This window comes from Apium graveolens, chromosome 10 (assembly GCF_009905375.1).
Source record: "Apium graveolens cultivar Ventura chromosome 10, ASM990537v1, whole genome shotgun sequence".
In the NCBI taxonomy this organism is placed as follows: Eukaryota; Viridiplantae; Streptophyta; class Magnoliopsida; order Apiales; family Apiaceae; genus Apium; species Apium graveolens.
Genome location: NC_133656.1, coordinates 182,541,917 through 182,556,567, shown reverse-complemented (window position 1 = coordinate 182,556,567; position 14,651 = coordinate 182,541,917). Strand labels below are relative to the sequence as shown.

Below are 14,651 nucleotides of genomic sequence, written 5' to 3'. Positions count from 1 at the left end.
AATACATTCTTTTTCAAAAAAATAATTCAACATTAATGAGTTTTTTGTTTTGTAGGTTAATTTAAGAACATTTTTATCCTTTTCTTTATGACAATATTTTTATCTCTTTTAATGCTTATTTTTAGAGCAAAGCTAATGCATAGTTGGTATTATAACTATAATATATAAAAATCAAAATAAAAAAAAGTTATACTCAAATAATACTTATATTTGATCTTATAAATACATAAATTAATAACTGATATTATATTTAATATTAAAGATAATTATAATTATTTACCGTATTATTAAATAGTTATAAATATAATATATGTTAATTTGATTTAAATAAAAATTGAAAGAGTTAAATAAAATTTCACTAAATATAATTTTTTTTTTGTTTATAAGATAGAACTAGTTTAAAGTTGACGTTCTATTTTAATATGAAAATACACTTGTTGCAAATTACATTTGTCCTTGATGTAAAATCAAAGCCATTTGACAATAACAACGTCTAATAATAATATACACATCGTCGGTGGCTCAAGACCCCCTTTCTCTTTCGTAACCCCTAAATAACTCACCTTCTCTCTCTAAAACTCTCCTCACTTTCTCTCTCTAAATCCTCATCCTCATCCTCATCCTCATCTTAACCAAACTAAACACACATTACGTTAACTTACATTGCCACACCAAACATTTTCAGTTTGACTTTGCACTTGCTAGTTTTCATAATCAGGCAAGTTCTGTCATTCCCAACATTACATGTACATATATGCATAGCTTGTGTTTATGTTTTTCTGAAAGTCTTGTACTTTTAATTATGTTCTGTTTTTTAAGGTTGATGAATTTACTGTAATAATTGTTGCTTCATACTGTTTTAGTGCTTATTATATGTAGAATTATTGTTAATTATAAAAACATAAAGTTGCAAACTTTATAATGAATGAGGTTGAATTTTAATTTAGTATGTGAGAATTGTAGCCACCTGGATTATAAATTTTGAATCTTTAGCTTCTGGGTTATCTGTTATATGTATATGTTAGTTGGGAGTATGTAATTTTGTTGATCACATTCACTTTTAATTCTTGATTGACTTGTATTTTCACTATGTGCTCTAAAATATAGGAATTGAATCAAGAATTTAGTTGGTCTAGGTAGCATGTTTGTTGTTGCGGGTTTTGGACTAGTGTTGTTGATGTTGGTGTGAATTAAGTGGAGGCACTAGCTTTGTTAGGATTTGTTACTTGATACTTGTACAAATTCTATGAAATAAGCTTACATCTTTGGCATTGCACATACGGTCCATTATATTTACGCTTAACACAGATGAAATCCGATTTGGAAATGAACAAAATATAAAGGTATGTCGTGATCAATGGATAACTTTCGATATAGAGGATGTCTTTTAGTGACGTAATTATGAAATTATGGTGTTGAATTGAGGACATTGTGTCATTATAGTGAACGATGCAAATACAAGTGGCAAGTGAGATTGTTCTGTGAAAGGCGGGGAATAGTTTGTTCTCTAATTTAACAGATAAATGTGGCCGATTTTTTTATTACCCACAACACAGAATAAATTAGATTGGTGAAAAGCTACAGGAGTACTATATGCTTAAACATGTCTGTTTATTAATTTTAAGCAGGTAGTTGGAATTCGGCAGCATAACATAACCAAGGACCTCAGCCTACCGGAGTTTTGAGCCCTAGACTTGTCCATATGGATCAGAGTAAAGTACTTGAATTTCAATTCTATTGCACCTAGACCGCTTCATTTCTATGCTAGAAATTATATTGTTCCCCGTTCTGCAACTTTTTTATTATTAGTTTTCTTCTTTCTTAATACACTTCCATTATCAGTCTTTTCTTTGTGTTTCTTAGATATCACTACAATCAGCATAAATGGAGAAGCCAGAGCTGTACTTGCTAACTGAAAAATATTAACACGTCTTTATCGCATATTCCACCTGTTTGGAAAACTCTATCAGCTATTATCTGTAGTGAAGCCAAACGTAAAACGTCACAAATGATGATAGTAATTTCAACCAGCATCCATGTTTGGAGATGCTAGCTACCTAAGTATGCCCAACATCATCTATTTATTTAACCAGATTAACTAATCACGACATAAGATTTAAATGATCATCATTTTAGGTCATGACAGGATAATTATAATTAGTTATATGCTGCATCTGTTGTGTGTTTTTTACACCGTGAGTTATGATATCTTACTTTAAAATGTATTGTCAGCTGGCTCAGTGGTAAAGGCATAATACTTTTTGATTAGTTTTTATTTGAATTCTATTTTGATAAAATTAAGTATCCCAGATGTTGTAGATGGTCAACTGAAGTGCCTGAAAAGGTGAGAGGATTGTATAGATATTAATTGAGTTACTGCAAGGGGACGATGATAATTCTCATAATATTTTCTCACTTTCTACATCCGTCAACCTCTTTCTCTATCTACTCCAACTGTTCTACCTCCTCCCCCTCCCCCAAATCTATTCCCGTTCTTTCTGATCTCTATCTCGATGACGATATCATAGATTTCTCATGACCAATGACAGAAGATGTGTTCAATAAACTTTTAAGCCAAAGACGAACTATCTAGACTCAACTTTGGACTGGGTGTAGCAGTTCATTGCTCAGAAATAGTTCAAGAAAGTATATTATCAGACAGTTTAGATACTTGACTAGGACCTGGAAAAAATGTCATATTATTTAGATTTAAAAATAAATGGCCCTGGATAGCGGAGATATACCAAAATACCCTGAATAAAATAAATGGTCCTGCATAAGCGTGGCGGTAGTTGGGTGGTAGGAGAGGAGACGTCAGGGGTGAGTGAAATTAATGGGGTGGTGTGCGAGTGTATTTTATTGAATCTTTACATGGTGAAACTGAAACAGAATTTTGTAGTCTGATTTGTATGCATGTTTTTATATCTATACGACTCTAGAGAGGGTTTAAAGTGCTGAAACTTTGGGGTGTGCTGGAAGAGTGCGCATGCGTACTATGCTCAAGTTTGTATCTTTTGAGTGCCGAAGCATGATGATCATGCACATCCCAACTCATTCTGATTTAATGCGTATTAACACCCCACCCATTTGAAGAATGCATATTCACCCGCACATTTCCGGAAACTGATATTTCATTCTATTGATTTTGGAAAAAAGGTAATTAAGGCCATTACCCCCAGAACTCTAGATTCGATATAATCAAAATTAATTATTGCATTAGGGATTTGCTCCCATAGTTCCGTTGCAGCTTAAATTTATCCACACACAGTCCATAAAAAGGTATTTAGCTAAATGCTGTCTTTCACATGAAATTGTTGGTCCATAAACCGTTCAGTGTGTATTTTTAAACTGTTCTATCAGATTAAGCTGGGATATATCTTGTGTCGTATGAAGGTGTTATAGAGCACTTTACTGGAAAGTATTGAATTTATTATTGTATTATTTCCTAATACCACGAAGAATGCAATCCTCTGGACTCTAAATTGAATCTTTAATGCTCCTGCAGGCACTTCACTTGAGGAGGGTGAGAGTGTAAAAAAGGGAATTGAATTGGGAAAATCATCTTCAGATAAACATATTGATCTTTTGAGGCCAACAGCTCGCTACTATTCAATGTTTAAAGGTACTTATTTCAGTTTTTGTTCTGTAAATATGTAATGAGAGATTCAACTCAAATTGTTGGCATGTTAAATTCATGAGATTAAAAAGTCTCATTGAAATGACTAATTTACCCCTGTATTTTAAATTTATATAAAATAGGTAGTTGGGAGGAATTGAACCCGAGTCTTCACATTCACAAGCATATCACCTTACCACTACACCACACCATTAATTAAGTTTTTTAATCATACACATAATATGTTAGTGTCGTAAATAAGAGAATTTATTTAACTCTATACATGATTACTAATATATTTGTAGAGTTAGTTTTGAACAATTAAATTTGAGATATAAAGTTAAGTACAATATATAAATAGATCATTACCTTATTTATTAAATAATTTAGTTTGAAAAGTATGTCTCATATATTTTTAATATATATTTTTAATAAAAAAATAAATTGTACATATAATTAAATTTTTTATATGTTAAAAAGAGATACACTTATATAAATAATATATATATATGTACTGCATATCTAGATAAGTTATAATTAGCGTATTTTGATTTATTTCGAATTCAAAATTAGAATTTGACCCATTTTTCAAAAAAGACTCGAAATCCCGTAAATATCATGTCACTACATAGGTTTAATTTGAATTACGAGTTTGACGAGAAAATCTTACCAACAAAATTAATATCTTTGGGATCTTTATAGAATCAAGTAAATTGATTTATGTAACAAAATTACTAGCTTCAAAATCAGAATTTTACCCATTTTAAAAAATACTCGCAATTTGAATACATGACCCGGCCGAAAATACATTATCACTATCTAGATTTAATAAATTTAAATTACGAGCTCGACGAGAATATCTTACCAATAAGGATAAATTTTATAATATCTTATATTAATAAAAATTAATATTTTTGAGCTCTTTATACGATCAAGTCAATTGATATTATGTATCACAATTACTATTTTTTATACTATTTTACTTGCAGAACATATATGGACTCCCGTACTGAACTAAAAACAAGGACTCTCGTATATATATATATATATATAGTAACTTGTAAAATTATATAATTCAATATTTTGAAAAATAAAAATTAAATTAGCAATAATAAATTTACAAAAAAAGTATTTAGTGTTGGAAAATATTGTACAACTATTTTAAATTATTTAAAAAAAGGTTAAAACTATAATGTATTGTACTATTTGATTTAATCCATGTTATGCTATCTAAATAATATAATTAATATTAGTCGACATTTTGAAAGGATTAACGAGTTCAACTAATATTTTAAAAAAATATAAAATTAAAAATATTTAATTTTAGAAAAATAGTATACAATGTTATAAAGTTACCATAAAAAGAAATATTAGTATCATAAATGAAAGAAACTTTAAAATGATTTGAATGATGATATTAGTACAAATTTATCTTCAGATTCTTGAAAAAAAAACTTCTGAATATCAGTAGTTAGTCTTAACGATATATGAATTATTTTTATGTCAGATCCATGACTAATGCTCTGTTGAGTAAAAATAGATATTGTTTGATTTTCAGTGCTACCACGACTACGATATATAAATAATTGTAAGTTATTTATTAGATAATTATAATTTTTGAATAATCATAAATACATGTTATTTGAGTAATTTACTGAATAACAATTAGATATATACATGACCAAGATATCTAGAATATAAATAAACGAGACCAACATAATTTACTCAAAAATATAATAAATAATATTTTACATACATAAACACACATGTGGACTTTATCTTAACCAATATTAAAAGATTCAATTTTGATGTCGTATTTCAGAGTTATTGATATATGTGCTATAAAAAAATAACAAAAGTCTTTTATGTTCTGAAAATAAGAATGATCAATTAAATTTATGTTTTTTCAATGTGTTAAAAACTAAATATATTATGTCAATTTTAATTTATGAATTGACAATAATCTGACATCTTATAAAATTAACTTTGTATAATGGAGATGATTAAAGCTAAATACATGGTCGAGATCAACTTTAGTTAATAAATTTAGACATTAACAATTAGCAATGATATTAAATTAACATAAACGTTGAATTAAAGAAATAAATTTTTTTCTTAAAAAAATAAACTTATATTAATTGAACTGTAAATTCTACTTTGTTGAATATTACGATTGCAACTATTGACCACTTTAATTATGCATTACTAATCCTTTTAAATTAAGCAAGATAATTGTAAATTAGTAATGACATTAGTAATAAAATACCTCATTACTCCGGTTTTATTTGACCAAAACTCAAAAAATTTACTCGACTCTGTAATATACATATATGTTAATTTTTAGTTTCTTTTTGTAAACATATTGACAATATTTGATGGATTAAATTTTTTTTCTTTTAACACGTACAGTACAGTGACTACTCTGTTTGTATTTATTTAATAAATACAAATTACATGACACAAATAAGAAAATATGTATCATAGTTAATGAGATATATTTAAAAACGTTATGAACGTTATTAATGTTTTACATGAAATCATACACATTAATAGATACTCAACTTGTATTTGATATTTTTAGACGTTATACAATATTTATCAATAAGAAAACGATTAAAATTTTTACTAATATAATTGTATGATGTACAAAAAAATCTAGAAAATGACCCGTGCCTCGCACGGGTTATTATGCTAGTTATATATATAACACTGCAACATTGCTTTTTTGGGGAAACATTTAATTCGAAATTACTAATTTGCCCTCGTACTTGAATAAATATGAAAAAATTTTGTTGGAATGGAGAATTGAACCCATGACATACTTATAACAAGCATATGACTTTAACCAATTGAGCTAGAGACTTATTTGTTTATATTTTGATAACATTAACTATTGAGTTAAGACTGGATAATTAGCTGATTACAATATAATAGTTTTATATTCATGTGTAACATCGGGATTATAATTTTTTTTTTAAATTGATACATTAAATAAATTATTTTTTTACATTGATACATTAAATAAATAACTTCTTGCTTTTATATTCATGTGTAACATCGGGATTATAATTATTTTTTTAAATTGATACATTAAATAAATTATTTTTTTAAATTGATACATTAAATAAATAACTTCTTGCTTTCGTGGGGAAACATTTAATTCGAAATTATTATTTTGCTCTCGTATTTGAATGAATATGAAAAAATATTGTTGGCATGGAGAATTGAACCCATGACACACTTATAACAAACATATGACTTTAACCATCTCAGCTAGAGGCTCATTTGATTATATTTTGATAACATCAACTATTGAGTTACATACTTTTTTCTTTATTTTGGGTGACTAAACCTATATAATTCAATATTTATACAGGATAAAATTATTCTAAGACTTGGGTAATTAGCTGATTACAATATAATAACTTTATACTCATGTGCAACAATGGGATTATAATTTTTTTTTTAATTCATAAATCAAATAAATAATTTCTTGTTGATAATATATTATCATATTAACTTGTTGATAATATCTTATCGTATAATAATAATTTATTAATTATCGAGACTCCGGTAATTAACTTACTTCGAGATACTAACTTTATACTCGTGTAACAACTAGGGGTATAATCAATCTGAGTCGAGTCGAAAACTGTTAGGCTCGAACTCGATTAAAAATGTTCGGGTTCAAGCACGAATTCAAGTTCAACCGAACCTTAAATTTCAAACTCGAATCTCGGGTCATAAAAAGTTCGATAGGCTCAAATTTTTTAGGAGAAACATATAATTTTAAATTACTATTTTGCGCTCGTATTTGAATAAATATGAAAAAATATTGTTGACTTGTAGAATTGAACACGTGACACATATGTCCAAACACGTCCAAACACGTGCCTTCAATCAATTGAGGTAGAGGCTAATATTGATATAGAATAAAATTATTCTAAGACTTGCGTAATTAGCTCACTACAATATACTAACTTTATACTCATGTACAATAACGGGATTATAATTTTTTTTATTTATAAACAAATTACAACCATTAAATAAATAACTTGTTGATATTATGTTACAATATTAACTTGTTGATAATATATTACCATATAATAATAATTTATCAATTATCGAGACTTGTGTAATTAACTCACTTCAAAATACTAACTTTATAGTTGTGTAGAACAACTAAGGCTATAATCAAGCCGAGCCGAGTCGAAAACATTCAGGCTCGAACTCGATTAAAAATATTCGGGCTCGAGCACGAGCTCGGTTTCAACCGAATCTTAAATCAAGCTTGAAACTCGGGTCATAAATAGTCCGGTCGCCTCAAGTTCGGCTCGAAATCTTGAATCAATTTCACCAAATATTGACAAAAACTCGAAATATGATAGGTTATGTTTGAAATCGCTTTTATTAAATATATAAAATATAAATGAAATATTAAATATTTACATAAAAATATATTTATATTAAAAAAAAGTATCGGCTCGATAAGACTCGTGAGCCTTATGAGCCGAATAATTGAAGTTCGAGCTCGACCGTGTAAAAAATTTACTATTTTGCCCCCATATTTTGATAAAATGATACATATACATTATTGTATTTTTGGGATCTCCAATTGAAAAAATCATTGAAACGTGATAGAAAACCATTATTTTCAATGGTAAGAGTGCATTCTAAACTTTATATTCGTGGCATAATATAAATTTAGGGATATTCGTCCTTACATTAGTCCTTGTAACATGAACAACTCAATATTGTATAAAATAACACAAATATCGTAAAAGTATATTAAAAAATAGTAATATTTTTTATAAATAAAGCTACCCCGTGCCTTGCACGGGTAATAACGCTAGTTATATAGTATAAGCCAAATTGTGACCTTCAACGATTCATTATATGTATGTACACATTGTTTCTATATGATGCACAATTGTATTTTTTGTTTCAGCTTCTAAACTCTTTTTGCGGGAGCATTATGAATGATGATTCCCAATCCTTCATTGCTCACGACTAATTTACCATTTCATTGCTTCCCTGTTTGTTGGACTAAGTTGTGTGATGCTCCTTCTATCCTCTTATCAGCATATGCTCTCCTGCACCCTCCATTTGCTGTGATATCATAAACTTTGCGAAACTCCTTTAAATAACTGGATTTGGTAGGACTTTCGCATTATGAAAACCCAATATTCATTTGAACTTTTACAATTCTTTGTGATAATGATGTCACCACAATGTAATTGTTCTAAAATTCGAAAGGCGCTATTGTAATTGATATGCTATAAACACCCAGTTTTTTTACACCATTGATTTTCCGAGGATATACAGCATGAATTAATTGAGTCTATGTATTGATGACATAAATCAATTATGCGCTAGTGTTCTGATGTTTTATGAATATGTATGTAGTTCTAGTCTTCTAGTATAACTTTTATAATGTTTTGCGAGTAATTTCAAAAGCATCACTCAGTGCGTTGGCAATTGGTTATGACAGGACAATCAGTACATAATGTAGATCGTGATAAGGGGAGGTATACACTTGTAAAGTATGCAGATGAAAATCAACAAGGACTTTATGACAAACCACTTCCTTGCTTTGGCTGTGGAATTGGATGGTTCTCGTGAGTATTGTTCAGTCCATGTCTCCATATTTTCTAACCAGGTTACGTTAATATTATATATGTTTATGTTTTTCAGATTTCTCTTGGGGGTTGCATTCCCATTGATGTGGTATTATGCTACAATTTTGTATTTTGGTAACTACTACCGTAGAGACCCTAGAGAACGGGCTGGTTTAGCTGCTTCTGCAATTGCTGTAAGTAGTACATTAGTATTTGCTCTCATCCTCTCTCAATATCTTACTATAAAGTGCTTCTGTTGTGTTTTATCAATCTTTTAATTTTCATTTAGTGAAGGAAATCTATTTTTTAACTGTAGCTATATATATCGGCTGATTTGCAGGCAATGGTATGTACAGTTGCTCTGTTGATAGTATTGGTGGTAATTGTGCTATTTTAGCGTCGGCCATGAAAGCTTACAAAGACTCTATCCGGCACACAACTCATCGTTCTCCCGTCATACAAGCCCGAAATTTAATTTAATTATATCAGTAACAATAATGTTCTCCGCAAATTTTTTTTACTCCGATAATGTTGAACTTGAGCCCATAAGTGTACCAGAGATAAAGCAGCGTGGTGGTGTTCTGATTATAAATGAACTAGCGGTCCAAGATTCCTTTACTCGGCCATATAGATTACAGGCATTCAATTTACTATTGAATTTGTTACAAGAGCTATACTGTATGATGCAAGTACGTATTGATGCAATGCCCGGGGGATTGTTAAAACTTCCTTTTCTCCATATTTGTTTGTTCAAACAATTAGTTTTAGTTTTAGCTACAATATGAACCTATTTGAAAAAATGACTACCTTATCAAGCAATTATAAAATTATAAAATTAATCTTTATTCAAGGCCATTGTTAGTTATTTGGGGGCTATAAACAAATTGAGCGGAAAAGGTTTCTACTGTGTTTCTTTTCGATTAATAAAAAAAATAGATACTCACCTCCTCTTCATAATTCTCGACTTGTTTAAATCTTTTATTTTTGTCAAATTCACAAAACTGACTACAATTTGTAAATTTCTTTCATAATTTGAAAATTTTAAATATACATCTTAAAAAGATCAAATGTATTTTTATAATAATATATAGTGTTTATAATTTTGAACAATATATATATATATTAGGCTAATTTGACCGTGAAAGTCAAATAAACTATAAATTTAGGTCTTTTAAATCATGGTGTTATGCCCGAAATTCGGTATAAGTGTTATTCGGGTAAAAAACGGGTCAAATGGATGAAATTAGGACATTCATGCCCAAAATTAAGGAAGTATAGGCCAATCACTTTCTCCCAGAAATCGAAGGGGTAATATGGATTAAGAATGCTTTGAAAACTCAGGATGCAACCTCAAGATGATATGATAAGGGAAGACCTTGAACTCAAGGACGCGCCCAATATATTATGAATACAGAGGGCGCGCCCTCAAGTTAAATAGAAAAGGGCGCGCCCTCATTGAAGAAAATGGCTTGGGAGAGAACTTCAACATATTGTTTGGACGAATTCTTTGAATGCTTCAAGAAGGAAGGAGATTATTACTACTAACATATTTGATGCAGGTACTCAATCGAAAAACTCCTTTCTGTAATGCAACCACAGAAAGACGGTGTCCGTGGTCAGAGACCTCCAGGGGTATGCTTGGACGGAAAGCCTCATCCTGTAGTAAATGAGTATCCCCATTGGGGATGTGGGGTGAACACCGGTGTGTGCTTTGGGAGCTATGCCTCTGTAGTTAACAGGTGTCCTAGTTGAGAGACTTCAGAGTATCCTGCACTTTACAGCCAAAAACTTGGGATCACTTGTCCTGTAATCTGGTGGGGGCTCCCTATCCGGGATACAAGGATGCGTCCAACATTTGGGGTGAACCACAGTTATACCTGCGTCCACGGACTAGAGAAATAACTGGTAGCGGAGGGTTATGCTCGGCCGGGGAGATGCCTAATCCGCGAAGTCTTGAAGCCGTGGACGAGTCTTAGGCCTTTGTGGTTGGGCCTCATCGACGGATTTTCCTAAAACTAGTAGAAGATGGTTTCCAGTAGGTTTCCTACTGGCCCTCGGGATGAGAAATCTAAGCCGATTAGGTTTCTTGTTCCCCAATAACTACGCTGGCTTGATTCCCTATAAAAAAGGATAGATAGACAAATTGTAAGGGGTCAGAAGTTGAGAGCGCAAAGGAGCCATCACTAATCCTAAGCAATCTAAGCCACCATTAATCACAACCACCAAACACTGTTCACATTTTACGACGAAGAACCACCGTCACAGATCTTGTTTCCGGCTATGAACCTCGAATTTTGTTGCTATCAAATTCCTCCGTCAACAATGAGCCCTCCCCATCTTTTTATATGTTTCGCATCATAAAAGAAAGAGAAAATCGAATGTCTCAATTTTTTTTTAATATTTCACATCACAAAAGAAAAAGAGAGTCGAATGTATATTACGAGGAGCCTTGAACTCGTAAAATTAAATAAATAAATCTTAACGTGAAATTGTTCCCGTTCAATGGTCCGGTAGAGTTAGATCTAGGTAAATCTGGGTTTGAATCACAACAAAAGACAGTTACAAACTCCAAGTCATCGAACTTACAAACACGAAGTCACCAAGTTCAACCAATTATCATTTTATTTGTTCTTTCGTATATTTAGTTTCAGGCCTCTTTTTTTACTCAACAAACCTGGGTTCAAATCCCAACAAAAAATCATTATAAAATTCAAGAAATCGAACTAACAAACACGAACTTCACCAAGTTCAACCAGTTATCATTTTAAAGGTTCTTCCGATAGAGTTAGTTCTAGGCCTCTCTTCTTACTCATCAAATTTGGGTTCGAATCCTAACAAAAGACAATAATCCAAGAAATCGAACTAACAAACATGAACTCACCAAGTTCAACTAATTATTATTGTAAAGTTTTTCTTTCAAATTTATTCAAAAACATCAATTAATCATTTCTAATTTTTAAAAAAATTTACTGATATAAAATAAATGGAAAATTTAAATTTTTAGACTCATTTCTAGTTTCTAAATCGGTAAAAGTCCATCATTGATGTATCCTTGAGCCAGATCTTTACTCCCAGTACAGTAGTGCTTTCTGCCTTTCCACATCCAATGTAAAAATCACATTCCGTTTAAGTGGTTAATATCTAATTGGGCCATGTTTGTTTGGTGTTTTATAATTCTCGGAACCGATCCTTCGATAAGCGTACGTCATCATAAATTCAGAGGCACAAAAAAATATACGCATATGTAGTATATACTAATAAATTTATACATTTACAAAATTACATGTGTTGGATTGTGCTCTTGAATATTAAAATAATCTTTTTATTATGTTATCGTACATTGATTTAAAAGTATGTAATTTATTCTTTACGTACTTAAAAAATAGAAAAATTTATTATTAAAATTCATCTAGGTCACCCGAATCTCTATTGTCAGCCCTGATAATTCTGTAAATTTTATGTGTATAATTGTTGGTACATACATTTATAATTAATTCTAAAAATAGTTCTAATTCTTTTTATAATTATAAAATTAATTATATAACCACTAGTTACATGGTAATAAATCAAATACAAACATTTTCAATTATCATGTAACCTATTGCAATAATTTAATTTCATGGAATTTTATAGTTACACGAAAATTTGAATTTTTATGTAATTAAGTTAAATCTATAGGTTACATTTTAACTAAAAATGTTTGTATTTGGTTTACTACTATATAATCATTAATTATGTAGTTAATTTTGATAAGTAGTTAATGATTTTGTACTAGATAGACCATGGGTGATGAGTGTACTTGGTATCTAAGTTCCCATATTTTGTAATAAATACAAAAATCATGAAATTTTAAATTACTTTGTCCAATTTAAATTGCAACAAACCAAACACTATAACCCATTTTTTATTCAAAAAATTTCAAGTTACATAGTTTGAGTACATCGAAACAAACGAAACTTCATAAAAGTTCGATGTAATAACCCCAAAATTTTGGACTTTTTGTAACCCTTATGAATAGTGATTTTGCTGATTATGCTGAATAAGAAAACTTTTCATGCCTCACTTTGTAGAGGTTCTTTTATTATTATTCTGAGATCTTATTAGTACTCTATATGGTATATAAGTTTATGTAAAGATCGTCAGAATCCAAATTCGAACACTTTGATTTTTCCCGAAAATCCACCAGATACCGAAAGAATTGAGTATAAGGTAACATGATTTAAAGGATTTAAATTCAAGGATTATAAGAGAGGATCATAAAAGGAATATAAAATATTGAGAAAGGTTTAGGGGAACCCAAGTAATAAGATCCCGGGTATGATCCCTCAAACGATAAACGAGAACGAAAGTTAAGCGAACCGTATAACAGATCAGCGATCATTAGCCAATTAATTAGGAGTTAATCAAAGGGGTTAGTGGAGGATGATGTCATCACACCAACAAGAGGAGGAAAAGTGTAGCAAGATAACATAAGTAGATGACATAAGCATGACCAAATGGGAAGGGTTGGTTGGTTGATTGTGAGCCACACCATTTTTACCATGGTAAAAGGTTAATTAACAAACAAAAAGGAAGCAACCAAACAAACACATTCATTTCTCTTCCCCCATCTCTTTGCTCACGGTTTTTTGAAGAAAAACAAGAAGAAAAATTTCCAAACCCAAGCTCCACTCAATCATAATTCAAGAGGTTTATTTCTTTGGATCCTATATTTCATAACTAAGAAGAGCAAGTAGTTTGAGTGCTTGAATCAAAGGTTTTCTATCTCAAACAAATCATTTTAGTTTAGGGTGAATAGTAACTTTCAAGAACAAATTTTTGATTCTTGATTTTATTTGTAAGGTCAAGGTAGCTTAAGCATAGATTAAGGCTTCCATGGGCATTCCAAGGATCTTTCATTGATTAAAAGCTTCAAGGAAGGTATAAAACTTCAAACCCTAGTTTTACTTTGAATATTTAGGAGTGGTTTTGATTAATATAGTTCATGAGAAGTATGATGCTTGTGTGTTTAAAGTTTGGTTGGGTTTGTAGTGATTTGGATGATTGAATCTTGTTTATAGTTAATGAAACTTAAGTATAGTTAGTAGTTCATGTTTGTGGTTGAATAAATTGGAAAATCTTGAGGATATGGACTGATGTATTAAAGTTTGGATGAAGTTTGATTGTATTGGTGGTTATGGGTTGATTTGTGGTTGATTTATGGATGATTGGAGTAGTTAAACTTTGGTAATCGCGTAAACATAGCCGTCGTAATGCCCGATTTACCTTAGACTGCTTTTGTTCTTAACATCAGGATCCGTGAACTTACTGTTAGGTTTTGAACATTGCCATGATTAGATAGTTCATGTTACGAGCTTCGTTTTGATATGTGGTTCGCTTGAATCCGATTGCGGTTTAGGAGAAACGACCGTTTTAAG

At 30.4% G+C, this 14,651-nt stretch overlaps 1 protein-coding gene across 2 annotated transcripts; it reads left to right on the top strand.

Moving 5' to 3' along the window:
- The first annotated feature begins 498 nt into the window (after positions 1-498).
- LOC141693594 (uncharacterized) lies at positions 499-9,973 on the top strand. Of its 2 annotated transcripts, XM_074498736.1 has the most exons (7): positions 499-718; positions 1,629-1,712; positions 1,864-2,061; positions 3,506-3,622; positions 9,108-9,234; positions 9,311-9,428; positions 9,575-9,973. In XM_074498736.1, exons 3-7 carry the CDS (start codon positions 2,037-2,039, stop codon positions 9,629-9,631), a joined length of 444 nt encoding a protein of 147 aa, XP_074354837.1. In that variant the 5' UTR covers positions 499-718; positions 1,629-1,712; positions 1,864-2,036; the 3' UTR covers positions 9,632-9,973. The 2 variants fall into 2 exon arrangements, with proteins under 2 accessions (XP_074354837.1, XP_074354838.1); XM_074498737.1 differs by lacking the exon at positions 1,864-2,061 and having other exon boundaries at positions 501-718.
- The last annotated feature ends 4,678 nt before the right edge of the window (positions 9,974-14,651 follow it).